This window comes from Channa argus, chromosome 4 (assembly GCF_033026475.1).
Source record: "Channa argus isolate prfri chromosome 4, Channa argus male v1.0, whole genome shotgun sequence".
Classification (NCBI taxonomy): domain Eukaryota; kingdom Metazoa; phylum Chordata; class Actinopteri; order Anabantiformes; family Channidae; genus Channa; species Channa argus.
In genome coordinates, this window is record NC_090200.1 from 178,124 (window position 1) to 203,513 (window position 25,390).

Sequence of the window (25,390 nt, forward strand, 5' to 3'; positions counted from 1 at the left end):
TGAACCACAAGTTAAAGGATCAATAACTCAAAGAGCTGGTTTTACCGTTTACTAAAACACGGGGAACATATCAATACAATATTTTCTTCCATCAGTAAATCAAATGAACAGTTATCTTCAGAATAATATTGCCAAACACAATAGATTATTAATACTGATCACATATATTCGTTTAACAATTATCTGTTGGTTAAGCAATGTGTTTATTCAGTAAAAGGCAGCAGAAGGGTTTGTTTATTTTTTTATTTTTACTGTTTGCATTTATTGTTGTTATTTGGTTTCAAACCACTTTGTGTATTTGCCACTTAATATTGGGAAATGATGTAAAACTATTGACTGATTAATCTTTTTGAAAAGGTTACTATATTTATTTTAAAATAATTTGGGGTATTAAAGAAACAATTATGCAATGGATTCAGTTGTAACCACAACCAGATGTTCAGCTATACTTTTTTACAACACTACATTTTAAAATATTAGTTGTCAGAATGACCTTTTGATATCTCTTTGAAAATAGCTTTAAAGCTGCTAAATCTGCACAAAACCTTTTTCTGAGCTTCATCCAGAGTTTTTGTTTATACATTTTTACCTTTATTTAGGTTTACCAAAAATATGCTCTCCTCTCCCCTAATGTAGATAATCTCTGTAACTTAGAGAGTAGTTCTCTGCAGGATAAAACAAAAAGAGAAATCAATAATAAGATGTTTCAGAGCCTGAAAAAGTAAGGTGGCTTCTAGGTTTGCAGCTTCAGTACAAGTTGGATTTCCAATGGGCTCCGTTGGAAGTTTCTGCAAGTAGAACCGAAAATAAAATGACATAATATATTTGCTTAGGACTAAAACAATTTTAAAGATTATGTTTTTAGCCTGAAATCTGCTGAATTTTAACTCATTCACGGTCTGAAGTAACCAATCCTCTCTATGTTAGAAAACATGCTATAAATGATTCCAAGTCCTACTTGAGAGGTCCTGTGGTGCTTTTTTCTTCTGGTGGGATCCAACAACCTGTAGATAAAGAAGTGAGGTGAGAAAACAAGCAGCATTATGTACATTTAAAAATGAATGTAATATAACTATATAATCAGAATCATATGAAAAAATCTTTGTCTGCCTTTACTGCGCTTTGACCAGTTCAATTTAAAAATACATAAAATGTTTTTTTTAATTACAATGTTAAAAATGTTTCACTTTAAAAGTAATGGTTTTTTTATGAATGGATTTTCAATACGACCTTCTTCTTAGATCCTGCAGCACTCAGAACAGCTATTTTACTCTCGATGTCCGAAACCTGGAGAAAAAAGATGGAAAATAACCAGAAGAAACATTTTAATGATTACTTTTATTATAGACAGTGTTGGGTTATCTAGTGTGTCAGGTAATTAAATTAAATCAGCAACACTGCACAGTCTTTGCTTAAAACAACACCAAGACTCAAAATTGACACAATCCACTATTTCACAATTAACATTTAATTAAAATGTGCCTATCACGTACAATCTGTCAATTACAAAAACAATTGGACAGATACTAAACAAAAGTCTAATCGTCAGTCAAGATAGTCCTCATGTATTGTGTGATGACTTTTTTCTATTTAAATGATCTCTAGTAGTACCTCATCATTTCAGTAAAGTATAACATAGTTTTCAGGCAATAAGGGGGGCATTACATTATTGTTTCAGGTATTAAACTCAACCCACCTCGCTCTCAGCACTCTGCACTCTGGCAGCGGTCAGGGCCACCACGTCCTCTAGCTCTGACAGCTCTGAGTCCGTCGTCCCTCCAAACCGATTCTTGGCGCTCTGCTCCAGTTTTCGAAGCTTTGCCTCCAAGTGGTACGACTGACCGGCCGTAATGTACACCTAGACAGGTAAGAGAGAAACACACCTGAGAGGGTACCAACACTCCCATAGACTGATGGTGGTGACAGGGCTGGGTGTCAGTGGTCTAACAGAAACACAAACTGGATGTCAGAGATGTATTTCATTTCATTACTGCACAGAGCTTCTGAACATTTATTACATTTTCTACACTATCTCCAACTGAAACCAAACTGGAACCAGTAAGACCAGTATGTGTCTGAAGATACCCAGCCCTGTGTGTGACAGACTGGGGACACAGCAGCCGGGATGTTTAAAGCCAGTCCGGACATTTCATGCTTCAGACGAGGCAGGGGGTTCTGCTTTCAGACAAAAACGAGGCGTGCAGTTCATGTTTGAATCTTACATTTTCCTCAAGTTCCCTGAAAGCACCGTCTGCCTGCTTTACATCAGTGCCCACTAAGTGGGACCTGTCGGCCGGCTCTGAGAGGCCGTACTCGACCATAGCATTTTCTGTGGCATTAATGGTTCTCAGGACCTCAGTGGTGAGGTCACAGAGGGCGGCAGCAGCTGATCTCTGAAAGCCATGTAGAGGGGCAGATGTTAGCAGCTGGAAAACCACACCTGGTCCCACAGCAGTGTCCAGCCTGGACCCCAGTGTCTGGACCTCTGAGCCTGCATGTGGATTCTTCAGTTCAGGTGAAGTGGATTTGTCTCCCTTTGTTTTCACTGGAGATCAGTCTTACTACCAACACATACCTGACCAAACTAAGCCCAGGATTCATCAGAACAAATCCAACTACTAAAGATCTGAGTATAGATAAAAACACACTCTTCAGTAGAGGTTTTCTTTCTTCTTTGAATGCGAAGTCGTGTGACTGAACTGAAATGTAAAAAATAAAAAAGTAAACTCAGGTGAACTGGTCTGTAGGAGATCTGTGGTGTGACAGTCCAGATCGGTGTGGTCCAGGCAGGAAGCTGCTGACTTTACATTCACACAACCTGCAGTAAACATTTCTGGAGGTTGTTAACTAACAGAAGGCGGTCGATTAGTGAGGAGTCATAATGCAGATTCACAATTGATAGCTGAAGAGCTCATCTCCAAAATGTCTTCAGTCTGTTTTAGAAGGTCACTCCCGGTAAAAAGGAAAATAAAGCTTTGTTTTCTTCAACACAAAATAACAAGAAAACTGCTGGATCAGAAGATACCAAGGTGTGATTATGGCAAATGGAGCTTTTAACTACAGTTTTAGAACAAATTTTTTCTGTTGATTTTTCTTAATGAAACCCAGGAGATTTTTGAATGGGAACACTTTGTCAGAGCAGAAGAAAATATTTGATCGGAAAATTCAGAATTATTTCACTGACTGATGAGATTTCATGTGGTGAGAAGCTGAGCCAGGATGTGGATTGTTTACTGCAATTGTTATCGAGGAGCACATACACAAACTGTTGAACCTGAACTTTACTACAACTATACAGAAGTCAGAAACCTTTACAGCTTCAGCTTAAAGCTTTAAACTGAGATGAACATGTCTGTGATTTCTGTGCGAGTCGGAATTATGTCATAATTACTGAACATTACGCAGAAAGTTTTCATTGGCTAAAAACTCTGAACCTGCCACTCAGCGCAGTCATCTTCGTACCTTCTGAGCCTCAGTGGGCATCTCGTCGCTGGACGAGCTCAGTTCTTTGGCCTTCACAGAGTCCACGGTGACAGCCGGAGACCCCCTGACTTTGGCCGGACCTTTACCCAGAGAGAAGGGCTTCTTCCCGGTCTCGTCGTCCGATGACTGGCCCTTATCGCTCAGGTTTCCTGCGAGCTCACTCAGCTTCCTCCTCAGCTTCTCCTCTTCATTCTGTTCTGACTGAGCTGATGCCTGGAGGACACACATATGTTTTCATGTCACTATTAATAAACAACGTGTGATTTAACTGTTGCAGAACCAACTCTCATCTAACTCAGACATAATCATTTCTACTGTTCTCACCAGGTCAGCGGGAGTTATCTTCTCTTCCAGGCGATTTAGTAGAGTCTCGATGGCCGACATGCGTTTGTTCAGCTCGTTTATCTGGGATATTTAAACCAAACAACCAATAATCAGGAAGTATCACAATGATTTTGTATAGAACTGTTAATTTATTTATAATTAGGTTTTCAAATCCCAGTATTTATCTGAAACATGTTTTCATGTGTGCCGGAAACATTTATTCCATCTAAAGCTCCCTATTAGTGCAACTATAACTCATATTTGGTTAGCAATCGGTGATTATTGATTAGTGATTTGATGTTTGTTCTCACAGGTGGGGCCTGTCCCACGTTCTCCTGGGAGGAGGCTCTGCTGTTTTTGCGGCGGTATGAGGGCTGTTGGTACATTGGGGTGTACCTCTGGTACTCGTCCTCGTCTGAGGTGTCGACGTACTGCTGCCGAGCCACAGAGGAGCTGATCTTAGACAGGGAGCGAGTCCGGACCATCCTGTTCTCCCCATAGTCATCTGATTGCACACACACGCACGCACACACACGCCCACACACATGCAAGCGCGCGCGCACACACACACACACAGGTAAATACACACAGGTACAGTAGGTTACCTGTCTGCTATGTGTTTTATACTAACCAGCTCTAGTGGCATACCGGTCCAGACTCTTCCTGCGGTTCATTCGGTGGTTGTTCCCATCGTAATCCACGTCGTTCCTGTAATGCCGGTCCTCCTGCATCTGCTGCATGTGACACACATACATTATTAAATGGATTATAACTTAAGTCTGTGTTTGAAATGTGAGTTTAACTGACTCTCAGTTACCTCCTCGTCAAAGGTCGGTTGTCCTATGGCCTTAGTTAATTAGGAAATGTTACACAAGTTTCACTGTAAATTGCACATTTAAATCAATGAGCGGGTCAACTGAGGCTCCAAAGCTTCAGTTTGACTGATTATGTTTTTAACTATAACTGACAGAAAACAGGTGACACACAACAACAAAACCAGCACTCACACAATGTCAGTCTCAGGTGAGGTCATACCTGTACTGACGCTCGTCGGGAATGAGGTAAATAATCCTCTGACTCAAAGTCAGTGGGATGAACTGACAGCAGACGTTTACTCTTCCTCATCTGAAACAAAAGGAAAACCCACAAAGAGATTAAACTGCAGCTTCACATCTAATTTATATTTATTTCATTTATTTTAATTTTACCACTTTGTAGCGCTGGGCCTCGGCCTCTCCGTGGTCCTCCTCAGCACCGTTATACATGTCTGCAGTTACACATAGAAAACACTTACTGGGTTGTAGAGGATTAATAACGTGTTTAGTCTCTGTTAGTTGGGAGTTAATTGGTCGACTCACAGCTGCGGACGTCCGGCATACTCTGAGTGTCATCATCTCGACCTCCTGAAGAAAGAAAGGTTGCTTTTGATGAGCAGGCAAGTTTTTACTGCATCAGCTGCAGAAAATATTCATGCTGCTACCAGCTTTTTACTAACAGGTGAGTTTGAGAGGTAACAAGAAGTATTACCTGACATACCATCTCCGTTCAGCCTCTTGTAGAGTGACCTCATGACCTTGGCGCTGCCAAAGCGTTTGAACCGGTTTCTGATGTTATCATGATACCAACCCAGAGTCCCAATCTTCAAAACCCTGTAGGTACACAACTTACAGGTGTTTATCTGGACAGGTGAAGCGCATGTCAGCTGTAGATCACACATCAGGCACCATGCTAACATTTACTATTCTTCAACAGTAGGTAAATTTAAGCAGACGCTAAACCGTTTGATTGCTGAAAACTCACATGGTGATGTCTCACGTTATCATCCAGGTGCAGTCTCACCTGGTCATGCGGCAGTTGTCACACACCCAGCCACGCTCCTTTTTGTTGTAACGGCTGCAGGACTTGCAGGTGTACATGTGACAGTCCAGACACTGACGTTTGCTGTTGACCAGGAACTTGAAGGGCTGCAGGCAGCGGATACACAGCGAGTCGGTCAGTTGGCTCTGGGAACCCAACAGCTCTCGCTTCGTGTCCTCCTTCTCAATCTTTGTCTTCAGTTCACTGCAACAACAAAGGAAGAGAATTATATAGGCTTGCTTTTTCTGGAAAACATTTACATTTAGTCATTACTTTTAAACAAAGCAACTTACAAGTGAGGTACAAGGCAGCAAAAATCTAAGTCAAGGAGAAAACATCAGAGCAAAGTGCTACCAGAGGAAGTGTTTCCGTTTCACTATAGGAAAGACAGATGGCTCCCCCATAAAGTTTGATACCACGCAGAGACAACTAGTCTGTTGTGCCAAAAAAGCCTACACCCTAATCACCATTCATTTTAGCCAAGTAAATTGGCTGTAACGTGGAATCTGCTGCATTAGTTATTGTCACAAAACAAGGTGCAATTACAACAAATACAAGGTGCTATTGAAATTAGGCTTCAGAGTTTCTGTTGATTCTTGGTAGAAACTACAACAAACCTTTGCAAATAAGCATATTGTCATTAAAACAGCTGTGGCCGCTGTATTTGAGGGGATAATTTGTGCTCTGAAGGAACAGTCTGTTACTATTTCTACATTCACCAAGGAGGGAGGAAAGCATCTGTCTTTATTTACGGTCACATATATTCGGGACTTTGATATAATCTTGCTGCTGGTGGAAAATTCTTTAAGTCTCTGAATGTCCATAACAGCACTGAAGCAGAAAACATTTGAAATGATTATTATTAATCAGAGAATTAACTAAAGAACAATAGGTTGATCGTGTACAGTCAGATAAGATTTTATCACTTTAAGAACACTACTAACAGTTTCGTATCAATAGATATTTTCTTTAATAGCAATGGGTGTCTTTCTATATTTTACTATGAGATCAAACATCATGTCATAGAAACGGTCAATAACGTTTGGTTGAAAGGGGAAAAAACATTTGTGAACAAATGGTTAAAAGATTTTGTTAAACTTTTATTTCAATTCCATTTTATTCAACATTTGTTTTCTGTAAATAATAATTAAAATGTGATTTGTGTATTTTGTTCCTGCATTAATGTAATTTGCACAGTATAATCTGAGATCAGTTACTTATTCACTCCGGATGTTTTTTTGGGGAGGTGGAACTCAGACTCTCCCTTTAGCTGTTTCTGTGTCTGTGTTTAAATTTGCCCCCAGGGTGATGGGAGACAGAGTCTTTAGTCGAAATAGAGAGTCTTTGTGAGATTCCAGTTTTCTGCTACCAACTCTGCTCCGTGTGACTAAGCTGTGATCGACTGAGACAATGACGTCTTTCACAATCACATTCCTCCAAACTGCACATGATCGACAGCCTCGGTTTGCAGTTTTACACACATAAAGTTTATTTATATCAGAATTGTACTAAGTAGAGTCAGAAAATATTGACTCCAGAAAATATTGACCAAACTTGATTTTAAAAGAGTTAAAAATGTCATGGTTATTAAAGAACTTTATGTACCATGGTAGAAAATTATTTGTTTGCAATTGTAAAAATTTAACTGATTAGCTTAATTAAAATGTGAAATGTTTTACCCAATTTTGACATTTAGAACTGATAACATTTGCAAACATTTAGTTTTACACTAATCATACAAATACTTTTATCTACTGTATTATTTTTTTATTTTGTACTTACTTTAGAAATAAAGCATAATGTATCCAAAAAATTGCAAATGTATCTATCTATCTATCTATATAGATAGAGAGACTAAATTAATCTGTTTAAAAAACTATAATTATAATTGTTTTATTTTATTTAACATTGAAACTTTCATAATTGAATTTTAATATTTGAAAGTTTGTTCTATTTCTTGTCTTTATTCCCTATAGTGATTATGATTATGCTAAATTAAAACAAATTAAGCAAATTCACACAAAACCAAAATAATCATCTCTTACTGTGTAAACAATAAAAAAATAGAATAAAACGTTTTGAGTTTTGGTGGCAGCTGAACTTGTGCAAACATTGTTATGCTGAATTCAAAGGGGCTGTAAAACAGATGAACTGATGCATAAATAGATAAGTAAGTAAGTACCCCAGCCTCTGTTCCTCTTTCTTTCGGAGGCTAAAATCTCGTTGAATCACCTCCCAGATGTGTTTGGCTTCTTCATCCGTCAGACGGGAAAGATCCAGCTTTCGCTCCATGATGCTGAAATAATCGAAAACGACATTTAATGTTAGAGTTAAACTTAAAGAGGGATAAGTGAGAACTTTGTTAGGACGAAACACAGCTCCGTAATGTCTTCAAAATAAAAGTCAGTATTTATAAGAACCGCATTAATGTGGTTGAATAAATTAGATTAAAGTGAGAGAAGAGAAAAAACCAAACTGTGTGTCTCTGTGTCTTCAGCTGAAGTGATGAGAATCAGTCGATCACATGACAAACATCTCCTGACAGCAACAAACACTAAAATACACACAACAACAACACACTGCTGCAAGCATCAACACACAAACACACAAACAATGTTAGAGCAGCTGTGAGGGGAAAGAAACTTGACATTTAGGGAATAAAAAGATTCTGGTGGAAACTGGAAATTGCAGTAAGAAACATTTCAGAGATTGAGATAAAATGTAACAATTTGACAATAAAAGATGAGATTAAGTGATGATTTAAGAAAGAAATTTGCCAAATATAACAAAAACACAGAACAAAAAAATTAGCATTTTGTTAATTAACAGTAGAAATATGAGCTTTGATCTTTAGTGTTCAGGTAGTTCAATATGTTAGATAACTGAGTCCAGTTCTGGAACTCAGGTGAGGAAACAGGTCTGATACTCAGGTAAACATGACAATCAGGAAACTAGAAACCGGCTCAGGGAAACTGCCTGGAACAGAGACCACGAGGTTCTGGTTAACAGGGACGTGCACAGACACTTGGAGGGACTGCTGCTCTTAGGTGGACCTTATGTGGATTGTCTGAATTGTGCTCCCTTCACTGCACTTTGAAGTACTTCCTGAAACAGGTAATTTTCCTGTTTGGGAGATGGCTGCTGTCCATTTTTTTCTAACGCTTGAGAAACAACATGTAGAAAGATAAACAGGTTGGTCCAAATACAGATACAATCTATATTTATAATACAATACAATTATATTTACAATTTGTCATTTTCTCTGCTCAGTCACACAACTTGTTTAGTTTACTGTTTTGTTGAAGAATAAAATGATCTATTTCCCTGCTGCACATACACGTTGACTGTGCTCTTGCACTTCCATTCTGACAGTTTTGGAGGAATTAGGTAATTTTTTTATTTCAGAAAATAAGACTTACACACTGATGTGCAAATGTGTAAAACATTATTAAAGTAATAGAAATAAACATTACCATGGGGCTCAAACCCAGTGTGAAGTGTTGAAGTCCCTCTTTACTTTTTAAACTACCTCTACACAGTCTGGTTTCAGTTTTTGTGAAATGTCACATTTTTTGTGACTGTGGCGCAGGAAGGTAGAGCGGTTGTCCACCAATCTCACAGTTGTTGATTCAATCCCCGGCTCCTCCGGTCACATGTCGAAGTGTCCTTGAGCAAGACACTGAACCCCAACTTAGTTGCTCCCGGTGAGTGTTGGCCAGCTGCATAGCAGCTCCCCCATCGGTGTATGAATGTGTGTGATTGTGAGTGTGAATGGGTAAATAAAAAGCAGTGTAAAGCGCTTTGAGTGCCAATAGGTAGAAAAGCGCTATATAAGTGCAGACCATTACCATTACCATTTTTCTACACTTTATTCTTTGACCAAGTTCCAATGAACTCTGAATTTTTTGCTTATGTGAGTTTTGAAACTTGAATAAATCCAAGTTTACTGAGAAAACTCAGTTGTGAGTCATAATCACTAAAACACTGTGAGTAGTTTCTAAAAATTAGGCTCTTGCTTTGTAAAACTAAACTGGGGTCATGAAGTTCAGACACACAGGATCTTTCAGTTTGTTGGAAAAAGTTTACTGTAGTTTTTTTTAGCTTGAAGTGTATTGAGAGCATTTCATGTTATTTTTCCTGATCCTGGACCAGAGCAGCAGATTCATTAAACTAATAAATAAAACAGGAAAATATGACAAAAAGTGATGGATATAAACTAAATAATTTTTAAATTGTATAATATTAAAGACAATTTTTAAGTTATTGTTGAATATTCCTTCAGACAGTAACAGTACCTGAGTTTAATAAATCAGCTGCTGTTGTCTGGTGCAATGTTTCCGTCTGGTGGACATCACAAGGAACTACAACTAATCTATAATCACTAATACACATTATTAGTGAGTGTAGCTCTGTGATAGTTCATGCTGATGTCCACCAGAGGGAGATATTCAACCAGAGCAGACGATTCATTAATCTTTCCTTGTAGCTCAAAACCATGTGAATAATAAAAACTGCAAAAAATAAAATATGACTAAAAGTGATGGATATAAACTAAATAATTTTAAAGTTAAATAATATTAAAAGACAATTCAAGATTCAAGATTCAAAGTGTTTATTGTCATATTCACAGATAGAACGCATGTTTCCCTGTACAATGAAATTCTTACTTTGCCCTCCACTCTGAATGTCACATAGTAAGTAAAATGAGAATTGACAAAAAATAGAAATAAAATAAAATACAAATAAAATAAAAATAAGAGCAAACAAATAAGAGCAATAAGGCAATAAAGGTGAGGTAGTGCAGTTCTTAAAAATGCAATAAAGTGAGGTAGTGCAGTTGTCAGTGTGGTAGTGCAGTTCTGAAAAAAAATTAGTGTGCGAATACAAAATGTGATTCGTAAGCAGTTGTGTCCATGTAAACAGTTGTGTCCATGTAACAGATATGTTATGTTATGTTCATGGTTGCAACTCCTATCAGCTGTTTAGGAGTCTGATGGCAGAGGGGAAGAAATATTATGATGTTGAATATTCCTTCAGGCACCTAATGATTATTTTTTAGTAATTAATCAATTAAAATAACAATTACTTTACTATAAATAAAATAAATGGTTTGACCAGCTAGATTACGATCTGATATTGGGATTAATTATGTAGGCGGGTTAAGTTTAAGAAGAATGAACATGAAATCAGTCCCTCTCTGCTCACAGCTACAGCGGATACAGCGTCCTGCCTGGTTTGGGACTGTGACTGCAGATTAGGTTGAACAGGTTAGTAAATTTTTTCTAACTTCCAGCTTTAGATGGATGAAAACTAATGCGTTCATAGCAGTTACCGACTTACCATCAAACTTGTGAACACATGACGGGGGACGGGGAACTGCGAGTACAGCTAAAATTAACAATTTTCTGTACGTTTCTGAGCCTTTAACAACTGTTTGGAACATTTCCTGTTGATTTGCGAAGCGTTTGAGTTTGCCTGAGCTGTCTGTTCCAATCAAACCATCTACAGATGTTTTGCGCATCTTTTCCCGTATTTACTGTACGGGTACTATGAAGGCCCAAAAACAATGCGTAAAGTTCATAAAATCTATATTTTAACACATTGTTAAAATATGACCAAAATACATCTTAAAACCTATAATACCGGTACAATATAATAATTTAACTTTCATTTTATAAATAAAGTAGCTAAAATAATATTTTATTTTAATTGGGAGAATGTGTTCAAAATGAATATTTCCCTTCATGACGGAAGATTTATCAGAGTGGATCAGTGGGACAAGTTTCAAAAAGACAGATTCTTGTCGCTGCTTTCCAAATAATATCTGTAAAAACAGAAATTCATTCTGATCTGGTTCTGAATTCATTTAATTTGTTCTCTGCTCATTTATTAGAAATAAGCAGAAATAAGCATCAGCCACTGACAAACCCACATGGGTCCACCACTGCTCTGTAGTCCAAAAACTCTACAGAGTGAGACCTCTTCTCATGATCACGTCATGTGACTCACCCGTTGGAACGTACGGAGCAGGAGACCATGATGAGGAAAAGCAGGCTTAGACATTCCACGGTCCTGACTCCCTCCTAATACAGCCCTGACCCCCAACACCGTCAGGGTTCTGCAACGGTCGTAGAACAGGACGGACAGATCCAGATCCTGAAGGCACAGAGATGAGAAGCACCCGAAGAATGATTTGGACTCTGATTGAACATCCACTGTATGTTGCTGAGGTGGGAACACGGACAAATGTGTTTCTGGATTCACACAAAAAGCTGGTTTGTGAAGGGATCGGCTTCATCCTTTAAACTAGATCAAATGAATCTACTACATTTCTACGTCATCATACTGCATAGAGCAGTGTACTCTGAGTACACTGTTGTACTGGTACTGGACTAGTTGAAGACATGTTGGAGAGTTCCTAAATTGTGAATTTAAAGTCAGTCAAGAAAGTTAATTACTAATTGCAGGTAAGTGCCCAGCCTTGATTGAAAGTATTTCCAAGCACTGTCATGGGGGACACACGAAAAACTGAAGATCATTAAAACATACCTGAGATAAAGCATGGATGATGTAAGATTGAGCAACCTGTATCTCAAGTGGGGAGTCTAGACGAGCCAAATCCGTGAATTTAGATGAGTTTGGGAATTTGTTTGCCTTAAATTATAGCAACCACAGAAAACAACTTTTGTAGTTTTGTTTGACACAAGCATTTAATGTGAAATAAATACATAACTATTATGAAAATCTTAGCCTTAAGGGCCTTCTCAGTACCCTTTAAGACCTGCACAGTACTAAACCAAATTTACAGTGGTTGCAATATTTTCTCTCGGTTTGTTAGTGGCATTTGTTTTTTGAATTAATCAAATTTTTCTTTTGGCAAATGCAGTATGTAGAACCCAGAGAAAAACAACCACATCTCAAAATTCTTTTAATAGTTTGGTCAAACAGGTTTGTTTTTTGAATTCTGTAGGCTTTTGCTGGCAATTGCATTTCACTGTTTTATTATTATTTAAATAATTGTTTTTATTTACAAGTAATTAGAATAACTTGTAAAAGGTGTATCAGATGGTTTATTGACAGTTCTAATAAAAATAGCTTTAAATTCCTCACATGTATATCTACATGTAAGCACATAACATTACCTAGTTTTTGTGCCACCCTAAATTAAAAAATGTTCTCAGCCTGGCCACCCCTATGAAAAAAGTCTGGCTCCGCCACTGGGTCCCAGACTCCCAGTACCTACTTCTTGTCCATTCAGGTCTTGTCTCAGTGTGAGTCCACTTGGATTTTCTCCCATGATTAAAGCTAAACAGTGAGGCTTTGGTTTGCTGCTCTGTTCCACTAGTTTAACACGTGCTGTCCTGATCGGACTGTCCTCTGTCCTCTGGTCCTCACGTCTCCAGTAACACTGACCAAAAAAGCGTCTTCGTATGGGAAAAGGACAAAGTGGTAAGTTACCTGGAAGAGACAGAAACCTGCAGCCTCTCAGCGTCCAGCTCCGTCACCTCACTCACGTGGTTCCTCTGTCTCTGATTGGACATTTCAGTTGTTGCTCCGCAGGACGACGATTCTTGATCCAAAGTGAGTTCTGGAGACAAACATGAGCGCAGTGTCTCAGCTTGTGGTGTTTTCTTCTAAATCTGTGAAGATTTCCAGTTTTCGAGCAGCTGAAGAGAAAGAAAAGTGCAGCAGCTGATCATCTCTACATTAGTTTCATTGCTACAAACTGCTTCCTGAACAATGACCAGGAGCCTGGTTCAGACCAGCCTCCTTAATCAGCTTCTACTGATCAATAATCATTAATCAGTAACACACGTTGGCTCTGTGTGTGTCCATCCTCTGAGACAGATAGAGTCAACACCTGTCACAAAAATAGCATCACATATTTGACCAGTGTTGAGAACCTGTGGAACGGCATCTCGTGCGGTAAGCGTATTGCGTCACTTCCTGTTTCTGCACACTCTTGAGTTTCTACCGAAAGACTGTTTACTGATTAATTGTAGCTCTTATTTTTACTTAAATAAGTGATTTCTTCACACAAGAATTAATACTTAGTCGTAACATATGCCTGTATTACACAAGCACATGCTTTTGCAAAACATAACCAGCTAAAGTTTACAAATTCCACATTTCACTTATATTAGCTTCGTTAGCTTAGCAGTTATCCGTTAGCAATGGCTTCTCTGTCTCCCTCTGTTTCTCCTTCTCTCACTTACTCGGTGTGTCTTATGTTCAGTTTTTCCTCTGCCTCTTTTAGTGATGATGGTTTATGTAATAAGTGTAAGGTTTTTGCAGCTTTGGAGGCGAGGCTCACGGAATTGGAAGCACGGCTCCGCACCATGGAAAACAACTCAGCTAGTCAGGCCCCGGTAGCTGGTGCGGGCCGACCTAGCGTAGCCCCTGCTAGCTGTCCCCCGGCAGTTCCCGAGCAGCCGGTAGGCCAGTCCGGCTGGGTGACGGTTCGTAAGAGATCTAATGCTAAACAGACGCCCGAGGTTCACCACCAGTCGGTTCACGTTTCTAATCGATTTTCCCCACTCAGCGACACACCCGCTGAGAAACCAACTCTGGCAGCTCTATAGTCAGAAATGTGAAGTTAGAGACTCCAGCGGCCGTAGTCAAACGTCTTCCTGGGGCCAGAGCGGGCGACGTTGAATCCTATTTGAAACTCCTGGCTAAGGATAAACGTAAATACAGTAATATTATTATTCACGTGGGAGTTAATGACGCCCGATTACGCAAATCGGAGGTCACTAAAATGAACGTTGAATCGGTGTGTAACTTTGCCAAAACAATGTCGGACTCCGTAATTTTCTCTGGCCCCCTGCCAAATCTGACCAGTGACGACATGTACACCCGCATGTCGTCATTCAACCGCTGGCTGTCTAGGTGGTGTCCAGCAAACGATGTGGGCTACATAGACAATTGGAAACGTTTTTGGGGAAAACCTAGGCTGATTAGGAGAGATGGCATCCATCCTACTTTAGATGGTGCAGCTTTCTTATCCAGAAATATGGCTGGTTTTATTAGACAACCAAAAGTATGACAATCCAGAGTTGAGCCTAGGATGCAGAGATCCAGTCCTACACGCCTCTCTGCAGTGTCCTTACAACCGTCACCCCCCCACAACTCCCACATACCTATAGAGACTGTGTCTGTTCCCCGACCTAAATTACATAAAGTAAATATGACAACAAGAGGAGTTAATCATAATAACCTAATAAAAGTTAAGACTACTCCTCTTACAGAACAAAACCCAAAACTATTAAATGTGGATTATTAAATATCAGATCTCTCTCTTCTAAATCTCTGTTAGTAAATGACTTAATAAACGATCATCAATTCGATTTATTTTGTCTCACTGAAACTTGGTTGCAGGAGGAAGAATATGTCAGTTTAAATGAGTCAACCCCCCAAGTCATATTAATTATCATGTTCCTAGAAGCACAGGTCGAGGTGGAGGAGTTGCAGCAATCTTCCATTGTAGCTTATTAATAAACCCTAGACTTAAACATAGTTATAACTCATTTGAGAGCCTTACTCTTAGCCTTTCACACCCAAACTGGAAAACTCAAAAACCACTATTATTTGTTATCGTGTACCGTCCTCCAGTCCCTTATTCAGAGTTTTTGATTGAATTTTCTGATTTTCTATCTGATTTAGTGCTTAGTACAGATAAAGTCATTATAGTGGGTGACTTTAACATTCATGTAGATGCTGACAGTAACTGCCTGAGCACTGCGTTTAATTCATTATTAGATTCAATTGGTTTTTCCCAAAATGTAAATAAACCCACTCACTGTTTTAGTCACACGTTAGACCTTGTCCTTACGTATGGAATTGAAGCGGATAATTTAACCATATTTCCTCACGACTCTCTTCTGTCTGACCATTTTTTAATAACATTTGAATTTACAATAACAGACTATATAGCAGGTAGGGAAAAATTCCACTATAGCAGATGCTTAAGTGAAAAAGCTGTCAACAAATTTAAAGAAATTATTTCTTCATCATTTGCTTCACCATATGTTAATACAATGGAAAGTAGTCTCCTTAATGTTACTCCTGCACAAGTAGATTATCTTGTTGACAATTCTGCAGCCTCACTACATACAATACTCGATAGTGTTGCCCCTCTAAAAAAGAAGGCAGTAAACCAGCAGAGGAGATCTCCATGGTATAGTTTACAAACACGCAACTTAAAACAGGAAACATGAAAGTTGGAAAGGAAGTGGCGTTCCAGAAAGTTAGAAGAATCTCATTTAGCCTGGAAAAATAGTTTAAAAAAAAGCTCTCAGTGATGCAAGAACAGCATATTATTCATCATTAATAGAAGAAAACAAGAACAACCCCCGGTTTCTGTTCAGCACTGTAGCCAGGCTGACTAAGAGCCATAGTTCTGTTGAGCCTACTATTCCCTTAACTTTGAGCAGCAATGACTTCATGAGCTTCTTTATGAATAAAATTGTAGCTATTAGAGAACGAATTCACCAGATCCTCCCCCCAAAAATTACAGATAGATCTTCATGTTCAACAGTGCTAGAGTCATCGATGAGGCCCCACTCCCTGTTAGACTGCTTTTTACCCATAGATCTCTCTGAGCTAACTTCAATTATTACCTCATCTAAACCAACAACCTGTCTGCTAGACCCTATTCCAACTAAGCTGCTCAAGGAAGCTTTACCCTTAATGGATACATTCATATTAGATATCATAAATCTATCTTTAGAAACAGGCTATGTACCACAGGCCTATAAGGTAGCTGTAATTAAACCATTACTTAAAAAACCCTGTCTTGACCCAGGTGTTTTAGCCAATTACAGACCAATATCTAATCTCCCCTTTATTTCTAAAATAATTGAAAAAGTAGTCGCAAAACAATTATGTGATCACCTTCATAGGAATAATTTGTATGAAGACTTTCAGTCAGGATTTAGAGTTCATCATAGTACAGAAACAGCACTGGTAAAAGTCACCAACGATCTTCTCATGGCCTCAGATAATGGACTCATTTCTATACTTGTTCTGTTAGATCTTAGTGCTGCATTTGATACCATTGATCATAACATTTTATTACAGAGACTGGAACATGTTATTGGAATTACAGGAACTGCACTAGGTTGGTTTAAATCTTATCTGTCTGATAGATTTCAATTTGTTCATGTTAATGATGAATCCTCCATGCACACAAAGGTTAGCTATGGAGTTCCACAAGGCTCTGTGTTAGGACCAATACTTTTTACTTTATATATGTCTCCTTTAGGCAACATTATTAGAAAACACTCCATACATTTCCACTGTTATGCTGATGATACCCAGCTATATTTATCTATGGAACCAGATGAAAATAATCAGTTAATAAAGCTTCAAGCATGCCTACAAGACATAAATGCCTGGATGTCCCACAATTTTTTACTTTTAAACTCAGACAAAACTGAAGTCATAGTATTTGGGCCCAAAAATCTCAGCGATATGATGTCCAACCATATTGTTACACTAGATGGCATAAGTCTGGCCTCCAGTACTACTGCAAGGAACCTTGGAGTTATTTTTGATCAGGATCTGTCCTTTAACTCACATATAAAACAAATCTCTAGAACAGCCTTCTTCCACCTACGGAACATTGCCAAAATTAGGAGCATCCTGTCTCAAAGTGATGCCCAAAAACTGGTCCATGCATTTGTTACCTCTAGGTTGGACTACTGTAATTCCCTACTTTCAGGATGCCCCAGTAACTCCCTAAAGAGCCTGCAATTAATCCAAAATGCTGCAGCAAGAGTGCTGACTGGAACTAGCAAGAGAGATCATATTTCACCTTCACTAGCTTCTATCCATTGGCTTCCCATTAAATTTAGAATAGAATTTAAAACCCTGCTTCTTACATATAAAGCTCTGAATGGTCAGGCTCCATCATATATAGAAGATCTCATAGCACCATATCATCCCAGTAGACCACTTCGCTCTCAGAATGCAGGCCTACTTGTGGTTCCCAGAATTTCCAAAAGTAGAATGGGAGGTAGAGCCTTTAGCTATCAAGCTCCTCTCTTGTGGAACCAGCTCCCAGTTCAGATTCGGGAAGCAGACACCCTCTCTACTTTTAAGTCTAGGCTTAAAACCTTCCTTTTTAATAAAACATATAGTTAGTTATAGTTATGCTGCCATAGGCTTAGACTGCTGGGGGACCCACCCCCCGATGCACTGAGCTCCTTTCCTCCTTTTGACCATCTCTCCTCTCCTCTCACCCCGCAATTGTCACCACTGTATGTCATTAACTCTGTGTGTTCTCTCCCGTAGTTGTCTTTGTCCTCCTCTGTCCCCCTTTCTCTGTCCCTTTCTGCAGGTGTCCCCCGGCTTTGAAGCTGTATGTCTACCAGCGTGCAGCTACTGGTCCGACCAATCTGCCCAATGTTTTGTTGTTGCTTTTTGTTGCTCTGTTCTTTTCTCTCTCCCCTTTCCACTCACACCAACCGGTCGAGGCAGATGGCCGTCCACCCTGAGCCTGGTTCTGCTGGAGGTTTCTTCCGTTAAAGGGAGTTTTTCCTCTCCACTGTTGCCTACGGCTTGCTCCAGGGGGAATTGTTGGGTTCTCTTTATACATCTTTATAATCTTGACTTTATTCTGTAAAGTGCCCTGAGATGACTTTGTTGTGAATTGGCGCTATATAAATAAAGTTGAATTGAATTGAATTGAATTGAATATTTACATTTAGTTATTTATTGTAAATCAAAGTAAGTGAAGGAACACACATCAAAGTCAGCGTTCAGTGTCTCAGTCTCTCAGGACACTTCAACACATGGACCAGTCGAAGAACAAAACCATTCTGTTCTACTATGACAAAACTTTTGTTTTATTGTGAAAAGAGGAAATAGCTTCAATTAAAATAATAATAATAGCAGTTGTAGTGTAAAATTGTGTCAAATTTATAGTCAAATAAAAATCTGAAAATTCAAAACGTTATGTCAAAAAGCTTATTAAATCCACTCAGAAAAAACATTTACAAAACAAAATGTGAGACAGTTTGAACCAAAAAATCAGATGAATATGAACTCATTACTCTTTACTGTTTGGACAAACCTGTAATGACGTCTGATAATGTCAGTGGAGATAAAAGACAGAAAAAGACTTGATGAGCAGTCAGCAACATGTTGATCCTGTAATAATGGAAGCTTCATCTTTAAAGGACTAGAAAAGGAACAAGTTTACAAGGAATCATTTAGAACTGTTTCTACAAGAAAGTCTACAAGAGGTCTGGGCTCTTACTTTGGAGACAATTTATTGTCCAACAACAGCTAAATATCATCTCAGGCCCACTGTCCTTGAACAAGACCCTGAGAACCAGAGTTTGTTTCCATCAGACTGGTCACAGTCAGTTTCTCCCAATATTCTTATATAATAGGAAGATTTTAAAGGATCAGTGAACATCAGAAGCGCTAGTCTGATGATGTAGCAGAGTCTGAAACAACCATCTCACTCAATGAAGGTGAGATGGTGGGTGGAGTTTAAATTTGTCTCATCTTTTTTCTTCAACTCACAACTACACTATATTGCCAAAAGTATTCGCCCATCACTCACCCATCCAAATAAATGAATTCAGGTGCACAAAGCAAGGTCCATAAATACATGGATGAGTGAGTTTGGTGTGGAAGAACTTGACTGGCCTGCACCGATAGTGCAGTCCCGATAGAACACCTTTGGGATGAATTAGAGCGAAGACTGCGAGCACTGTGTATTATGTATTTCATAAACACACTCCTAAACCTTGTAGAAAGCCTTCCCAGAAGAGTTGAAGCTGTTATAGCTGCAAAGGGTGAGCCAACGTCATATTAGACATTCTGGATTAAGAATGGGATGTCATTAAAGTTCATATGGGTCTAAAGGCAGGTGAGCGTATACTTTTGGCAATATAATGTATTTCATGTGAACAACTGAGATCAACATCACCAATGTTTTCCATGAGGTACTGTGTGAAAACCAGAGAAACCCCCTCCATGTTTAAACCTCCATCGCTGTAACAACCAGAGTTCAGCTCCACCTTCCTGTGTGGAAGTTCACAACATGTGGGGAAAACATCATCTACAAACTAGTTTATTCTAGAATAAGATGATTGTGTTTGTCAGGTACAGCTCACATGCAGAAGATGGAGGTCGTTCTTTAAAATACAAAACAGAGAGACGGAGTCCGGTTTCTGCTGCTGGATCCTGACACAAAACACGTAAATGTACATGAGGAAAAATTTTTTCAGTCTTTAACTAAATACAACAGCTGACTTGCCATCAGTCTTTAACTCTTACCTTCCATCAACAGATTCTGAAACTAATAAGTTCCATCATAGACAGTCACTCTTCATGGACACAGCTCGGTTCAGGTTCAGGTCCAGCAGAGTTTGTACATTTACACTCACTGACACACAGAAGGACTGAGATCCTCTGATCAGATCCGACACTGAGTCTCTGAAGAAAACGACCTGATCAATCAAACTACAGCTGATTATTTCACTCACACAACTACTTGGACTGAAGTTATTCCACCTCAAAGCTCCAAAGTTACAGCAGTCAAACATCTCACTGACACTAAGAATAAAGAAAGATTCTGGAGCTGAAACAATTATTTGAGCAGCAGATTTGTTCTGTTTCTAGTGGAACAAACTAACAGGAACACAGAGTCATTACAAAGGAAAACTCTGAATAATCTCACTTATTTTACTTTTACACAGAGGAAATAAAGTGTGTCAGCATCAGAGAAAGTGAAAGTAAAGTTTAAGCAGGGAGCGGCCTGAGGGGGTGTTTCCCAGTCCTGGATAGGAACCTTAGTGAAGATCCTTTTTGTGGACTTTAGTCTTCATTAGTTCAGTTAACAGAATAAAAGTCAAAGAATCAAAGTAAAGTAACTTACAGTTGCTTCAAACAAAGACATGAAAAAGAAGATTCTCCACTTCACACCTGTAGACACAAGTGAGCTGTTTCCTGGAACGAGTCAGAGCTCCAACTTGAACAGAGGCAGGAAACAGGAGCAGATTTTCACAATAAGAATTCCTGTTTTAAATGGCTTTATGAAACAAGCTACAACTCGTGGGACTAAAGTTATTTCACCTCAAAGCTCCAACATTACAACAGTTACAATCATTTCACTGACACTGAAAATGAAAGCTGTATGATTTCTACAAATGTTATTTTATTATAAATAATATTTATTTCATTTTAAAATAACCAAACTGACTTTTTATGAGTCGACACATTCCTGATAATTATCAGCAAAGTTTCCAGCAAAGTGGTGGGTCACAACAAACCTTTTCTAGACTTCATGCTTAGTCAGTGAAGACAAAAAGAGCAGAGTGACGGATGATGAAAGAGCTGTTTGTGTTTAAGAAGAAGTCAGAGAAGACTGAAGAACATTATCTATCAGCTCACCTCAGTTCTTCATTCTGTCACAACAGCTGTTCAGACATTGTGTCAGTTTAAGACTGACAGCTGCTCTTTCGTCTGATCTGGATCGTGGTCTGATCAGCAGATTACTACAGAAACTACAGTACTCCCAGAAGTACCTGTTGAAAATACTTGAACTACAGGATCCTCATTCACTGAGTTCCACATTGGCCTAATGTCTGATGTCTCCAAAAGACTATAAATGTTGTTCTTTTGATCCTAAATCTATCAACTTCGAACTGATAGGATCCATCATCGTACTTGGCGAAGATGAAGACTGATGTGGTCACTTTGGTACCAGAGGAAATGAAAAAAGTCAAAAAAGGTCTCTTTCCTGTCAGGGTTCAGGTTTCCACTTTCTGCAAATACCTGGTCTAGTTAACCTTCCTGTTTCCAGTTCTCTTGTTTGCCAGATTGTTGACTGTGGTGCTCAGCTCTGTGCTCAGCCTGTTTCACTTGCCTCTAAATATCCTGTGGTGTTTGACCCGTTTCTGACATGATCACCACAAAGTCTAACCATTGTTTTTAACAGATTTTTGGACTTTTCAGTGGATTATGGATTGTGCACATGGTAGCTTTCGTGGATTCTGATGGACTGGAATATGATGTGTACCATGCTGGTTGAACTTTGCTTTAGACCACTTCTTATCTACAATTGGCTTATTTAAATTATTTTATTATGTATCAAACTTATATATGTCATTTTATTATTATTTAGTTTTATAATTATAATTTGTGTAATTTTTGAGGAAGATTGAGTTGCCCACCACTGTACTAGCTGAATGCACTTTAAATATTGAATGAGACAATGTTTAACTCTGTTTTTTTTTGCCATTTTAAAATAAGGGGATGTACCAAAACCTAGTTTGTCATATTGCCTTTGTTGTAATAGTCCCACATGAAGAGCTGTTGGGCTAGAGGGGAGTGGAGCAAAACTTTCCTGACTCCCCCTTCCATCCATCCATTATCTTTACCAGCTTATGCTGTTCAGGATGGGGCTGAACAGCATGGGAGCCTATCTTAGCTGTCATTGGATAAGAGGCAAGGTCCAGCCGGGACAGGTGTCCAGTGTATCCCAGAGAGACACACAACCATTCACACTCACATTGATTTACAAACTTTAATATCTCTTTTAATAATTGGGGTGGCAGAGGCTTAGTTCATAGAGTGGCCACCTATCGATTTTAGGGTTGAAGGTTCGCGCCCCACTATTCCTGACCACATGTTGAAGTGTCCCTGAAGTCAAAAGACAAAACCTACAACGTCACAATCTTGATGAAGATCGTGTGAGGGATCTTCACTAGTGGCTGTAGCTCAGTTGGTAAATGCAGTTGTCCACGGACCACAGGCGTCAGTGGTTCGAGCCCTGGCCCCAGCTATATGTTGAAGTGTCCCTGTCCAAGACACTGAACCCCTAACAGCCCGTTCCTCTCCCCAGCTGTACAGTGTCGGTCCAAACCCAATAGAAATTGGGGAGGGTTGCGTTAGGAAGGGCATCCGGTGTAAAAACTGTGCCAAATCAACATGTAGACAATGATCTGCTGTGGCCACCCTGAACTCACAGGATAAGCCGAAAGGACTACAATTTTAAAGTGTAATTTTAATTTTAATAATTTTTGTATTATAATTTTAAAAATAAATATTTATTTATTAATAATAAATATTTGACCATCATAGAAAAGTTCAAGTCCAAGTCCTGTATGTATGTTTCATGGACTCTTGCATTCGGGACTCTTGTTGCTTGGACATTTTCTCTGCCTGTTGCTCCTGGGTTTTGTGTTTTAGGTATGCCTTTTGTATTCTTCATTTGCTAATGCTTTGTGTTCAGTTTGTTTATGTCTGCCTCCCCTGAGTTCCCGTGTTAGTTTTCTGTGCTCCCCCAACTCTGTTACTTTAGTCTGCGTGTTCATTTATTCCGTAGTGTGTGTGTGTGTGTGTGTGTGTCTATATCTTGGTTTTCCAAACCCGTTTAGTTTCCTGTTAGTATCCTTAGCCTGTCCTCTTGGGTCTCGTTAGTTACATTTTTAAGTATATACTTTGATTTAAGTATTGTCCGGGGTTTATTACCCTTCCTCCTGTTTGGTAGTTGAGTTTATTGTTTTCTAGTTTAGAGTATTTATGTTAAGAGTTTTCCTTGGCCTTCCCCTTGTGTTTACTTGCTTTAGTTGTCTATGTTAACCCGTGCCTTATTTATTTTGTAGTTTAGTGTTTCTCCCATGTGTTCGTTTAGGTTTTATTTCTGTATCTGTTCTCCCTATAGCCTGGGTTTTTTGTTACCTCCTGTTAGGAGCGATTTTTGGTTGTCATTAAATATCTGTCAAATAAAACCCTTTTTCGTTCATCCCTCGCACTGTCTCTTCTCCTGGGTCCATCCCTAACAAGAACCGTGACATTTATCATGCAGTGGAAGCTAAAGAAAGATTAAAAATGAGGAACAATGATTATATAGACTGAATAAGAACATTAATTCTCTGGACACAGAGACAAGGCAGAACCAGATAACCAGACTCCAAATGCAGGATAAAGAGGTTCAGTAAATGTGGTGTTGAAGGTGTGGAGGTGGATCAGTTTGTCAGAGGAGACTCTGTAGAAGGACAGAGTCCCAGCAGGATAGTCCACATACACTGCTACTCTGTTAGAGACTGAGGAGGAGGAGGAGGAGAATGACGATGAAATGTTTTGTCCACTGTTATTGTGCCACACATAGAAACGACCATCATCATAGCAAATCAGAGTCCAGGACTGATTATTTCCTCCAAACCAACAGTCATCACTGTTTCCTTTCCTGCTAATTCCTCTGTAACTTGCTGATAAATAAACTGTTCCGCTCCACTCGACCTCCCAGTAACAGCGACCAGTCAGACCATTACTACACAGTGCCTGAAGCTTCAAGTCAAATCTGTCCTGATGATCAGGATATGACTGATCCTCCTCCACATGTGTCACCTTCCTGTTGTTGTCAGACAGTTTGAGGTGTCTGTGGACAGTGTTTGTGTCGATTGTGAGTTGACAGAAATCTGATGGAGAGGACAAGACAAACAGCTGCAGTTATTAATCCATCATCTGTTCACTTCTTGACGCTTGATGATGTGAATGAGTGATGTGAAAGTTGGAAGATGGTTGAATGTTGCTGCTTTGTTTCCATCAATCTTAATAAAAACACACTTACACTTCCTCAGACCTGGTCTCAACCATCGTTCTCCACCAGGCTCCACCCTGAAAGGAATGATAATAAAATCTTTGAGTCATCGTTAAAAACATGTCCATTTTCACATACACTTTAAAATGAAAATTTTCCTCTGCATTGGTGGCCTCCTGCCCTCCTGGAGGGAGTTGATCAATAGTGAACCACCAGGCACCTCCTGTTAGTCCCATTCTGTCATCAAAAATCAATGTGCTCGTTTGTGTTGTTGCACCTCCACACTGCATCCCAGGGCTCGAATGATTCACTTTGCCTCCAGGCATTAACTATACCTCGCAGAGGATTTTTAAAAATTCAGTTCATGCTGTGGATCAGTTGTGTGTCTGTCACCTCTCTTTTCCTTTCCCTCCCTCTGTGTTTTCACTTTCTAGTGACATGAGCCAAAGAAAAGTCAGAAAGCAGTGTGTTTGTCACTATACATTAAAATAAAAGGTAGAGGAGAAATCATATTACTTTGCTGCTGCAGATATATGCAGATTTACAGTAACAAGGTTTCTTAAGTGCATGTACACATTGTTCCCATATTGATCGAGAAAGCTGATTTTACTAAGTGACCTAGTTATTGAGTCCATGTAAATGCAGCCATTGTGGGTTTTGAGCACTGTCAAACCTTGACCGAACAAATGTTGATGATGACTGCTTATGACACACACTTTTATGTATCTTTATGATCATGCGTAATGTCAGCCTTCATGTATAAAAATGATTCACCAATAATTAACTTCAATAATAACACAAGCAACTATGTAGTATACTGTGCAATAAGATGATGGACATCAGAATATCAGAATGAATGTAAAAACAAAGTTAAATATTCAATGCGCTGACCAAAAGTGCCTTGATCTCAAAGCTGACAATGAGAATGTCCTGTCAACCAGTGTTTACACAAATGTCTGATTGGTGTTTAGCAGATGCCTACAACCTGGGATGGTAGGAAGAAACAAATATTTCCTTTCTTCTAGTCATAAGTTGGCCTGTCATTTGCCTTTGTGTGGAGGTCTTACATGCCAGTGCCAGTCAATTCTTTGCAGAACATGCTTCATACAAAGAAGTTATAATTATGAGAAAAACTCTCCAATGTCTGTTTAATTCAAAGCACTA

At 39.1% G+C, this 25,390-nt stretch overlaps 2 protein-coding genes across 8 annotated transcripts in view; both read right to left on the reverse strand.

The window, feature by feature from the left end:
• Window positions 1-35: 35 nt before the first annotated feature.
• Window positions 36-14,836, reverse strand: mlpha (melanophilin a). Of its 5 annotated transcripts, XM_067501114.1 has the most exons (16): window positions 13,123-14,835; window positions 11,674-11,820; window positions 7,847-7,960; window positions 5,647-5,868; window positions 5,335-5,456; window positions 5,166-5,210; window positions 5,016-5,074; window positions 4,843-4,932; window positions 4,439-4,541; window positions 4,119-4,312; window positions 3,808-3,888; window positions 3,463-3,696; window positions 1,697-1,858; window positions 1,231-1,287; window positions 959-1,004; window positions 36-788 (listed from the first exon to the last, which is right to left on the reverse strand). In XM_067501114.1, exons 2-16 carry the CDS (start codon window positions 11,700-11,702, stop codon window positions 748-750), a joined length of 1,599 nt encoding a protein of 532 aa, XP_067357215.1. In that variant the 5' UTR covers window positions 11,703-11,820; window positions 13,123-14,835; the 3' UTR covers window positions 36-747. The 5 variants fall into 5 exon arrangements, with proteins under 5 accessions (XP_067357215.1, XP_067357217.1, XP_067357214.1 ...); XM_067501116.1 differs by having other exon boundaries at window positions 5,344-5,456; window positions 11,674-14,836; XM_067501113.1 differs by having other exon boundaries at window positions 11,674-14,835.
• The window catches only part of LOC137125486 (protein NLRC3-like), a 22,948-nt gene continuing 10,757 nt past the window's right edge, over window positions 13,200-25,390 (reverse strand). Inside the window, exons 9-12 of one of the 3 annotated variants that reach the window (XM_067501030.1) lie at window positions 24,257-24,303; window positions 20,558-24,104; window positions 19,957-20,115; window positions 18,546-19,863 (exon numbers count right to left, since the gene is read on the reverse strand). In XM_067501030.1, the coding sequence (XP_067357131.1) occupies window positions 23,551-24,104; window positions 24,257-24,303 (601 nt within the window). In that variant the 3' untranslated portion in view covers window positions 18,546-19,863; window positions 19,957-20,115; window positions 20,558-23,550. Of the gene's footprint in view, window positions 13,332-18,545; window positions 19,864-19,956; window positions 20,130-20,557; window positions 24,105-24,256; window positions 24,304-25,390 lie in introns of those variants that run through there. The other 2 variants (XM_067501029.1, XM_067501028.1) reach the window with 2 other exon arrangements.